The sequence below is a fragment of the Neurospora tetraspora genome, assembly GCF_033439725.1.
Source record: "Neurospora tetraspora strain CBS 560.94 chromosome Unknown B0H65scaffold_2, whole genome shotgun sequence".
NCBI lineage: Eukaryota > Fungi > Ascomycota > Sordariomycetes > Sordariales > Sordariaceae > Neurospora > Neurospora tetraspora.
Window position 1 is genome coordinate 2,291,320 of NW_026944384.1, and position 12,709 is coordinate 2,304,028.

The following is a 12,709-nucleotide window of genomic DNA, read 5'->3' on the forward strand; positions in this document are numbered from 1 at the left end:
GAGATCCCCAATCTCGCTCGCCTTTTTCGCTCTTCCGGTTTGGTGGTTTGTTGCGCTGTCCACCGAAGCCCTACGTAGTGGGTTGTTGTAGGTACCGCATCAACTGTACGGGGTATCCCCAGCAACGGCGTTGACGCAATTCCTAAACTGTGGACATCCCGTCCTGTTCAACATGAATTTGCTTCACCTGTGTCATAGAGTATGTAGGCCAGAGATTAAGGAGCACAAGATACGTACCACGTCGTGTGCCCATCCCAGAAACAAGTCTAGGTTCCAGGCCTTATCGCGGATGTGCAACTGCAGCCCAACACAAGTGCAATCTGTGTGCGTTTGTTTTGCTGTGTTGGTGTTGGTAGGGGATGGCTTCAACATTGGTGCTGCTTGCTGTGTTGGTTGGTGGATGGCGCTGCGACCAACGAAATGCTACAAGTTAGGCAGTTGACGGCATCATACCTCTACCCTAGTGCTGGATGGATGGATACGAGGTGAGCCTGATGATTCCTCCCTTCCTTCTCTACCAGCTTCCAAAACTGGCTGGAGGGAACGTGAAAGTCGTGGACGCCAGACGCCATCGTCACATTCCGAATTGGCGAGCGTGCGCCCGGTGTTGGTCCTGGAGTCGAGAACTTGCAAGACCTGTCGACTCGTCAACAAGCCGGAATTCGAGAAAGCAGTACGTAGCAGTACGTAGCGCTTCGTAGAAGGACGTTACATTACGGCATGATGACCTGGCTACCCCATGATTGTGCATAGTCTTGCGACTATCGTTCTTCACCTCGTTAGTTGCATAGTGAGGTAAGGTTTCAGGCTCTGTCTGCTCGGTAGGGTCGGTACTTTGGCGCAGGTACCTCCCTTCCTCCACTCTGCTTGCGTCTGCCCTGCCTGTTTTTCGCACGCCCGGCTGGCCGCGAATTTGATTTTTTTAGCCCCACCCCCCTGGCAAGCTCGGACTTGGTATACCCCTACCCCCTGGGCAGCGGGCAGACTTGGCATTTTGTTGGTGGACGCGGGTCAATACCGTTTGCATACAAAGTCTTGGTCTGGCCCATTCGTCTCTGACCGGAAGAAATACCCCACTTTTCGCTCCAACTCGATCGAGATACAAATTCCTCGAACCGACCTTCGCACGTATAAACCTCACACCCGCACCACCAACCTACAAGCACCAGCAAGCATCAGCACCAAACATCAACACCAACATCAACATCAACACTCGAGACCAAGCCAGCAACAAACTCTGCAGCATCCTCAACCCAACACTGATACTAAGAGCCTGCCTCGCGCACTTCCACCACACAACACACATCACAATGTCCGCAAAAGTTCAGTACCTTACTTCCACATCTTCGGCTTCGTCATACTCGTCCTCCGACTCCGACCTGTCTTCGACATCATCAGTCAGGCACAGCATGGACTCGACACCACCCATTGTCTCGGTTGAGGTACTCCGGTGCCTAAGGTGCGCCCGCGCCGAAGAGATCACCTCGACAGACGACCCCAGCTCCTCGGGAATGGTCCAAATTGGCACCAACATCTATTACTGCAACCGCTGCGCCAAGATGACTGGCTACAAGTGAATCAACAAAAGCAGTCTGCCTTCTCACCATCAATCACCACGGTTGGAATGTGTGGGAATTGGCCACTTGGGATCTACGCATCATCTTCGCACACGCGAAACACCCACAGCCTCCAGCTTCGAAGCGACAACTCGACATTCCACGTTGCACCGGAGTCGAATAACGGCGGATTTTGAGAGTCTGGACCAAAGCGTCCTGATCGATCGACGCAAGTACCGGCGATCACGGTGGCAATTTCCTCTGCGGCGGATTTTTCCCTCCTGCAACACAGCCCACGACATCTTTGCTACAGGTACTTGAAACAGCCGCCATCCTCACGGCGGCAACAAGTGCCCACCATTGATCGGTCTTTTCCGCGGACATGGGTGTCGACATGCAAATATCCATTCACAAACGCGACGCATCCAGCCGGGCCGCCACAGAAACGGCGCCCCGTGCAGACATAAAGTCAGCAGCAGTCTTGCCTTCAACGACTCTGTATTCAAGCTACTCTACACTATGAGTACCTCGACTCGCCAACCATCATCCTCACACCGAGTGATGTGCGAGCCAAGAGTAAAACATCGAGATCCTTGGGACTCTCTCCGAGCCACCGAGTTGACTATGTCGAACTGATGAGCCCTTCTGACGTTTGAGCGCGACGGTCGCGGCTCATCACAGTCCAGGGATCGAATTTGCTATCTTTCCCATTCTCGGATTCCCGTCATTGTGCGTCAAAGGCACATGCTACGAGATCTTGGGAGCGTCATTGGGCTACCAACAACAACCGACTTTGGATTTGGTGCTGTCTATCACCGGCGGCGGCCGACCAATGGCGGTCGGGGTCGCTAGACTACCCCTCATTTTTTCTCTTCTTCTGCTCCCTCCTCCGGACACCCCCTGCTCTTTGCCAAGCCACTGACGTCGACCTGCTTAGATCCTGCTCTCGTCTCGGGGTGGGGACGGCATTCGCAATTGGCAAAGGAGATCCAGGGGCACCGGTGGAGTTTGCTAGCTGCTACGAACGGCAGTTTTTTGTGTAATTTGACTGTTTTTGGACTTTTTGTACTTTTATGTTAACATTTGTCATTTGAGCGAGGCGTTGGGATTTGCTTTTCATGCATTGCATACACGGACGGAGTAGAAAGGAAAGGACGGTAACAAAATGTCGGAAGGCGGATAACTGGCTGGGCTGGATACCTGGTGGCTTTTTTACAATGGGATTCAGGAAACGGGAAACATCAATACAATTTTTGAGCCTGGTGGCTATCTGATTTCTTCAGCAAACAACTATACCCCTATGTTGCAAACTTCTGTGATTATCTTTTCATTGAGCAGATATCATTATCCTCTTGACCTCTTTTTTCTCCCTCCGCTTCTTCAATGTGTGCAGCATCTTCATGCAGGCCAGGCAGGTTTTCTGCTCGTGCTCTGGATTTGGCTTGCTGCAGATAATAGTGCCATTTGACAAATCAACAGCTGCTATTTTTGTACCACAACGGTTCCCCGCGCCAGCAAAAGCCTCCATTCGCAAATTCGGGGTTGTTTCCTACGGGCTGTTCTCATCAATCGACTCGTGTTTTTTTTGTGGGCGGTGTCTCCATTCCCATACTCGCCATCCCCATCCTGCTTTTAGAACCTGCATTTCCTGCAATGCCATCGAAGCCATTCCCATCGTGCCATCCAATGCACTGAAAGACGGATGTGGAGCTACAGATGAACTAAACAACAAGCTACAGCAAAGCTACAGCTCCAATTGTTCATTTTTCTCCAATCATTCTTGGAGAACCACACTTCGGAGCTCCCCTCAAGCTCCTCATAGCTCCTCATAGCTCACCAGGAGCTCTTCCCCGGCCCCCCTTCCCGTTGCAGTTGCTCGAACGGTGTTGACTCGTGGCCGTCCAAAAGCAGCCGTCCATTGACGCCAACGCAATCCGCGATTGCTTTGACAGCGAGTCGGTAAGTCGCTACGGTACCTACCTACATAGTCGCTATACACGCGCTTCGCTTGATGCGTGCTGCGTGGCGGCGGCTGTGAAAGACCTCGACAGAAGAAGAAGCATGCCACGCGGCATTGGGCTCAGCTAGCTGCAAGACTCCGTGGAAGGAAAGAAGGAAAAGGACCCCAACAGACACACACATCCTGCATTCATTGCCCATCTTTGTCGAGATGCATTTTCACATCAAAACCTCCGTCGCTATTTTCGGGCTTTGTGGTCTTCATCTTCATGTCCTCTTGTCCTTGTCCTGCCAACAAGCCTCCCTTGGCGACGGAAAGATCCGTGATCGTCAACACTCTCTTTACTTTTTTTTGCTTCTTTTCTCACGATCACTTCACAATTCGCTCTTCGCACTTCACAGTGACAGCCCGCTGGGCGATGTCCATCCCCCGCATGGCACTATACCGGAAATTGTTCATGACTGACTTTTTGTCACAACCAGCCTCATCTTTGCCTTTTACAATATGGGTGTATCACAACCTCAACCTGATTTGGGGTCGGTGGGGGGAAAACATGGACAAAAAGCTCTCAGTTTACTATCAGACTGTGCAACATAGCCTCACTTTATGGGCAAACACCAGCTTACACAAACCCACAACATGTTACAACTACTATATTTACCTAAGCACTGCATCGTGACTGGAACCAATAAGTCTTAGTTCAGTAGTTCAATAGTTCATCAGATAGTCTTGCAGATCTAAGGGTCCCTGGGGTCCTCCTTCATGAGCTTGGTACTGCACAAAGACATCATAACCTCGGTTTTTTGGTGTGGGTTGATCAATGTTGGACATATGATGTAGCGTGGTAGTTCACAGGCCGAGAGCTCCGGTTATCTCTACTATTTACATATCACACAGAAGGGAACTGATGGATGCTTATCAGTGGTGATTAGAAGTGGGTTGGGGATGGTGGTGTGGTGTTAAGGTAAAAAGGGTGTCAAATGATCACAGTAGGGTCACTAGGGTGGTAGGTACCTGAAACTGCTGAAAAGAGATGATGTAAATCTCAGGACCCTTATTGCTTGAAACTTACATATCTGCATATCTGGGGCAAGCCTTATGTTTCTCACTGACGTTCGAACTGAGACAAAATAAGCCTTCACTGGTTCAATGTCAGAGAAATCAGAGACAGAGCCCCGTTGATGCTTCACTACGATCATCCGGGTCGGATGTCACATGCCTCACTTATCAGCCCAGATAGTAGGGCTAATAACCAAGATCCCAGTGCCCATGGGAACGCCATGGGAAAGGTTGACAACATCATACCTGCCCATCAACTACACGTGTTTCGGGGTTAGGGGTGCGGTATCGCATCGCGTATCGACTCTGGTGTAACTCTTCCCGTTGATCATCAGCGATTGTCGCTGCAGTCTTTGGATATCTTTGTCTATTTTCGGTTGTCAGAGTAACGTTGAAACTTGGGGATAAGGCTGTTGAACTCGACCTTGATATCGAGGCTGTTGTTAGTAGAATGTCGAAAGCCGAACAACGACGACGACATGGAAGACTTCTTTTTGCAACTTCTGAAAATGTCGGGACTTCACGGCCCGTTCCACGGTCCACCTCTAATGATTGTCCTTGGCACTCCAAGTTTGCATTCGGCGACGATGCCCGCTTTCTAGAAAAGGCCACACACCTTGACTGCCCGCTGCCAGGCACTGTCACTGTCTGGTGTTTTCTCGGTGGACAATTTCGGGCTCGGGGATATGAAGGTTGAAACTCGGTGAGTTGAAATAAGGCCGGCAAGGCTTGCACATACACCTCTTCCCACTTTGGTCCCTACCGTATTTCCACGGTACCTTGGGCCCTTAGGAATAATGATGACGCTAAGTGTTGAATGATGGGTAGCGTAGTTTAGGAAGGTAAGGTGTGTGATGTTTCACCTCCAGGTCTCACATCATCATCCCTATCCATTCAACAACTTATGCCTTTATGCCCTTCTTCCGTTCCGCTTGCTTCCCTCTCTCCCGGTGAAAGCGGGTGATGAGGGGGTTTGAATAGCCGAGAATCCCCTTGAACCCTAGCCCAGCCAGCCGTGCGGCCGTACCTGACATGAGGCGTTTCGGGCTCGGCTTCTTCTGCGGTACACGTAGTATCTGGGGCTTCTGGGGTTCTGGGGGAGGAGACGGCGTTAAAAAAAGCTTGAATCGCTTTTACCGGGCGTCCACCGACACCGGCAGGCGGTATAAGCGAGGGCCTTCCGAAAAGGGAATCACTCGGCTCCGCTTGATGACGACATTGTGCATTTTCCCGCACCTGCGTCGCCGTTGATTTTACTTGATATCTCCTCTTGTTTGATTAGGTTATGAGATTATAGGTTTTGAGGCCGAAAATGGGGTTCGTGAGAGGGTCGTTGGGAGGGTCGGACGGGGGGTTGGCCCCCATCACGACCCTCCGACCCCTCCGGACCCCCCCGGTCCGTTCAAGGTTACGGGTCCCGGACCCCCGCTCGCTCGTCCCTTTCTTCCGCTGAGTGGCCGCTGAATTCGCTGAATGACCGCTACAACTGCGAAGGATTGCGGATGTACCTGGACCGAAAGGAATGAGGCGGACCTGGGGAGACGATGAGATTAACGAGACGAACACGACGAGCAAGATTTCGATCTCCGCCCCCGGACGAGCCGCTTGGGTTGAGGTTGTTATATGTCCTTCGAGAACACATCCACCACACTACTGGTTTCATCTTTCAATGATTTATTATTATCTTGGGAAATGTAGCGTCCCGATCCCTTCTTCATCATCACCACTCTCACGGGTTCACCTCTGCGCCGTGTGATCGTGCTCCGGACAGCCATTGCGCTAGGGTAGCCAAGGCAACGTTCAACGGGCGGCCAACCAAGCTGGAGCAACGGAATGGGATGCTTGGAGTCCATTCAGCTGACCCTGACGAGAGAATGAAGGGCATGTACGAACCCTGAGTTGCGTCTAGCGAAGCATCATCCCGTCCACACAAGGGAAGAAGCGTCCCGCACCTGCGCTAAGCTTCTTCCTGTGCGCGATCGCGAGGAGCAATTCACCGCATAGCATCAAGCATCATGCATCGTTGCCCTGATTTTGGCGATGTTATTCGCAACAAGCCACGCCCTAACCCGCGCCGACGAGTCAAAATCGCCAAAACGCCATCGGAGACTCTACCGGTGTTGCACTTGTTGGCTTCAGTTGTCATGCCTCCCTCAGCTACCACCCTCCATGCTGTACACCCTGGCCCATCCATTTGGTTCACTACAGCTATGTATGCACATATCAGTGTATCACGCTCACCTCTAACATCTGTTAGCTTTGGTGTTTTGTTGCCTTGTATCGAGTGTAAGGCTTTACACAACCAAACCCTCACACATATCACAGCAACTGTCACGATAGCTGTAACAAACATACAAAGGGCAACGGATACCCTATCATATAATGATATCCAGCCGACATGTATGTCCGTGGGGGAGGACTCACTTACCCACTATCCGGTATATGCCGTCTAGTGACGCAGGGTCTTGAGCTCTCTCGGAGCTAGCATCACAACCAAAGCAACGAGAAGAGGGGAAGCGGCATCAGAAAGTGTCAGATTCAAGGGTGGGGATTCTGGCTAACTCGTTGAGGGTTAGACTCCCAGCCACCTGATTAAAACTAATTTCTAGGCATATCTAAGTTACCCCAGCACCCCCTATACCTTCTAGAGCGCTCGCTCGAATTAGCTACATATACTCTTCAATTAATTAATTCTATATTGTCTAATTTAATAATTAATAATTTAATTTGCGTATTTACATTCAATCGCGCTACGATAACAAATAATATCCCTACGAAAAGCTCAATCGCTAACTTACTTTTAAGTAACTATATTCCTATTAAAGGAATCCACTAATAAGACCGTTACGGTTATCCTCAAATCGCCCGACGACTAGCCTAACTAATATAAAGCTCTTAAAAAACTCGTTAGTAATAATTAAGAGTTTGGTAATTAGCCATTTAAAGGAGGATTTATAATCTATTAAGTTCTACTCCTTAAGTTGGAAGATTTTTTCCTTACGAAATAAGTTAAAGACCGCCTTTTAACAGTAAAAAAAGAGTTCGTTAAATTTAATTGTAGAATCCGAATTAAGAAGGTTGTAATTATTACTGCGATAATTACTATTACTACCGCTACCGATACTAATAATATAAATACTGGTACTATTATTAAAATTACTGCTATTACTTAACTTTAGTAAAAAGCTGCTAAAAGCGCTAACGATAAAAAAATAAAGGAAAAAGAAAATAAAGGAGAAGAGGAGGATAAATACCATATTAAATAGGATATTCTAGAAGATATAGTTATTAACCCCGCTGTCGATTTAATAACCGCCGGGAAGGTAATATATAATTAAGTTAATAATACGTATAATACCCATTATAAATATTAGAAGGATTTTAACGATATTAATACTTAAGTTTATAATTAAATAAGTATTTACGTTGCTGTTTACTATATTAATTCTTCGTTCGAATAAGATCGGTTTATTAAAGATTAATTTAAAGAAATTAAGGGTTAAATTAATTATTGTCCTATTGATTAAATCGCTAGAATTCGTTGCAATTATTAAACTTTTATTAAAGAGATTTAAAAGAAAGTCCCTAAGGATTTCGAATAATAATTATCCGAATAGAAAATCCTTATAATTATTAGAAAACGTTTTAAAATTAACGACTATTCTATTCCTATTTTATAATTTACCGACTTTATCGATATAGTCCGGTTATATAAGCCTATTTAGGTAGTAAATTTATAGAAGTTCGATACCGAATTTGAAGATGAATTTTTAAATTATAAGGATATATTTATTAATTTTAAAAAGGTTAGTACTTAGGAATAAATTATTATTGTAATTAGATTTAATAAAAAGGTTATTATATGCGGCGCTTAGGTTACTAATTATTCTAATTCGTAAGAATTCGCGTCGGATAAGGAGGATGCTCTTAATTCTAATTATAAAAAGAAGTAGAAGGTAAACGTAAGGAAGAAACGTAGGGTAAATAAAAACGTTAAAGATTTTTTACGGCCGAAAAAGAGAGTAAATTCTTTATTATAATATAAAGTTTACGAACAAAGACTTTATTTAATAATATATTCTTAGTATTTAATATTTAAAATTAAGGACGATTCTAAATAAAAGCACGCTCTTTTAATTTAAAAGTTTATTAATAAAAATTTCGAAAAATATCTAAAAATTCGTAAAGAAGTCGAAAAAGTTAAGAATTAAATACGGGACCACTTTATTGCCTCTACGTATAATACTACTATTATTTCTAAATAATAATAAAAAATGAAAAATCGGTATTTACGATTTAATATTTTCATTAAATAAAATACTTTTAATACAGGTGATAAAAGGGAATTTTACTTTTTTAAAAATTGTACTATTTTCGATTCTAATATTTCTTTTTATATTTTTAATGAAATTATTCGTTTTTCTTCGTTTCGAGTAGCGTTCTTAAAGGATTGCGTTTAGGTTAATAATTCTTAAATACTTATTAAAGGTTTTAGGATTATTAATATAAAAGTTTAAGGATAGAAAAGACTTCTTCGATTAAAATTAAAGGAAGTAGCCTTTTACCTTAATTTTATTATAAATTTTATATTTCTTTTAATTACTTTATACGTAAGGTTTTTATTAGGATTATAAACTACCTAATAATTACCTTCGTCGATTAAACGGCTTTCTTTTTTATTACCTTTAAAATATTTATTATTAAACGGTTCTCGAATACCTTCCTTTCTCTTTTAATTACGCCGCTTTCTTTACGTAATAAAATTACTTTAATTCTTATACCGGCCAACGTATTTATAAAATGTTAGCGAATTTATAGTACGGGAAATTCGGCCACCCGAGTCCTTAAATCTTTAAATACTTTTATAATATTGAAGGCGTTAGATTTAAAGGCCCCGCTACCTATCAATATAACGCGTATAGTATTTTGAAAATTAAGCTAAACATTATATGAAAGTTATACGACCGAGGATTTAGGCCCGGAGAGCGCTTCGCTATCGATTTCCTTAATTTTAAAGAAAGAAAAGGCGGTTATAAGTTGGTAATATTTACTACATATTATTGAATTAATTTTATTTAGGATATTTATATAGTTGACTAATAAATAATTACGATTGTTTGAAATCTATTCGGTATTGTTAATATAATGTATTACCGATATAACGTTAAAGTTAAATATATTGAATATAATAACGAACTTAATAATTAATACGTTAAAACCCAATTTACTATCCGCTTTATTATTCTTAAACTTTTAGTATTTAATATTTAAATTCAAAACGGTAGTACTAAACGTTTAGGGGGTATAATTAAAAAGAAGTCGCGTATAATAATTAAGACTACGAACTTCCCTTATAACCTCTAACTTTAAGTCGTTTTAACCGTAATTTATTTTAATAACCGATCGCCCAAATACCTCTACAATTAAAAATTACTATACGAATAATTCTATACTTTTACCGCCTATTATAAAGGGGTATAAACCGAGCCCTGTAAATTTAATTTTAATTATCTATGCGTTTATAGATATTAAGTTTATGTGATAATAACCGTTATTTAAAAGAAGGAGTAGAAATTTAAAAAGTTTTAATTAAAAATATAAATCGAATTCTTTATTAGTTACTTTACTTCCTCTATTTATTAAATTTAGAATCTTTAGACGGATTGTATCGTTTATATTTATAATATACTATTTAACGAAAATTTATTCTATTTAGAGAAGCTAAAAGATTATGTAACTGCAAAAAATCTAATTATTAATAAAATCGCTAATTTCTTTAACCAAATCAACTAATTACCTTATCCTTCTATATAATATTTTAAACCTCTTACTACTAGTTAAAATATAGATGATAATAATATTACCTCTCTCTCCCTATTATTCTTTAATAATAAATGCTAAAAAGATAATGGTAAAACCGAACTAATAATTACGAAAATACTAAAGCTCGCCTTTTAAAATAAAATATCTATCAACTTTATATTTAAATATTTATTTCTACTTACTTTGCCGCCTATTACTTTTACTACTAGTCTAATTATAAATTTGCTAGAGCCTATATCCTTCCTGACGTTTAAACTATAGGAAGCCGCTTTTAATATTAAGAAATTTTTTTAACTAGTAGGATAATAGTAAAATAAAACCATTATTAAGGTAGAAATTAATTGCTTAATTATAAAGGGTAGTAGGTTAAATTCTATCAAGTAATAAAACCTCCTTCTAATATTAAAGATTTATCCCGACTTCAAATATTATAACCTTAGTAATCTCTTTAAATAAATGAAGGAAATACATTTTAATAATTATAAGGAGATAAAATTATAGGTCGAAATTGATAAGGACGTCCCCTATACTAAAAGTCTTTAAATCCTCGATTATGTATAAATATATATATATAAATTCAATAAATATAATTAATTCTAAAAGGTTAAAGCTCGCTTCGTCGTTAGAGGCGATTAGTAATATAATTACAGCAAAAAATATATACTTTTACTTTCGCTAATTAATTATTTCGATCTATTATTATTTAAATTATTCTATTTAATTTCGAATTTATTTAATATAATATATTTAATACCTTTATTGATACCTATTTTAATAAAAAAATTTATATATATATACCGCTTAAGTATTATAAATATAATATTATCTTTAAATTCTTTAAAACCTTTTATAAATTATAATATATTCTTTTATTATAGTAGAAAGAATTTAATAGTACGTTTGAAAATCTTAAGTTGAAATTATTATTCGAAGACTTATATATTTTTAAATACAATAGAATTTTAATCGTCTATTACGTTGACGATATTGTATTTACTTTTAATAAATTATAATATAATAAAATCGTTCTAATTTTTAAGAGGTTAGAAGAAAAGTATAAATTTATTAAAAGTAATAATTTTTAATAGTTTTTAAGTATTAAAATTATTCGAAACTGGGAGAAAGGCCTAATTTAACTAATTTAGCAGGAATATATTTATAAAATTACTAAATTAATTAAGAATCCTTATACCTTCGCTTTTATATTAATAAATAATAAAGAACTCTTATTTTTCGATAATATAATTACTTCTAATAAAATTTAGGAATATTAGGTCGTCGTTAGCTCTATTATATACGCTACTGTTATTACCCGGTTAAATATTGTTTTCGCCGTTAATAAACTAGTTCATTACAACTATAATCCCGGTCTTTAATATTGTAAAGTTATTAAAAAAGTCTTATACTACCTAAAATTCTACCCTAACCTTTCCCTCTATTATGATAATTAGAAGAAGCTAAAAATAATTTTTAATATATTATATACTAATAATTCCCCTAATCGAAAGAACTTTCAAAATTTTACTATTAAATTATTTAAAGAAATAGTTCATTAGGGTACTACTAAATAAAAAACAATCTTAATTTTAATTACCAAAATAAAATTATTTTTTCTCTCTAACGTAATAAAGGAAACTATTATTATTATACGCTTTTATAAGGAGATTAAAATTCCCTTTAATATAAAAGTATTTGTAATTAATTATAATAATACCTAAACAATCTAGGTATTAATTATTGAAATAATTAAATTAACAACCAAATTAAAATATATCGATATCTATAATTACTAGTTAAGGTAAGAAATTTAAGTAGGGAGGATCGATGTTAAATATTTAGAGACGAAGGAAATGCTAATTAACGGATTAATTAAGGTTCTAGGATAGTAAGAATATAAGAAATTCTGGGAATTAATAGGGATAGTAAATACGCTAGCCTGTAAGGAGAAGGAGAAAGAGATTAGTAATAATATATTGGAGGATATTTATAGTTTGGCTAGGGAAATCGAAGTATTAGAAGAGAAATTCTATAAATAGCTTTACTTTTACCCGTTTTAAAAAGTCTATAAGTAAGGAGGTATATCAGATTCAAGGGTAGGGATTCTAGCTAACTCGTTAAGGGTTAGACTCCCAACCACTTAATTAGGCCTAATTTATGGGCATATCTAGGTTACCCCAACACCTCCTATACCTTCTAGAGCGCTCGCTCGAGTCAGCTACACACACTCTTTAATCAATCAAATCTGCACCGTCTAATCTGATAGAAAGGGTATTGCATCACTTTCTCGATCTATATATGTACCCCAACACAG

General features: G+C 39.9%; 1 protein-coding gene across 1 annotated transcript; it reads left to right on the forward strand.

The window, feature by feature from the left end:
• The first annotated feature begins 1,151 nt into the window (after positions 1-1,151).
• B0H65DRAFT_102163 (uncharacterized protein) lies at positions 1,152-1,826 on the forward strand. The gene has a single exon (XM_062820450.1). It carries the CDS (start codon positions 1,311-1,313, stop codon positions 1,575-1,577), a length of 267 nt encoding a protein of 88 aa, XP_062684179.1. The 5' UTR covers positions 1,152-1,310; the 3' UTR covers positions 1,578-1,826.
• Positions 1,827-12,709: the final 10,883 nt, after the last annotated feature.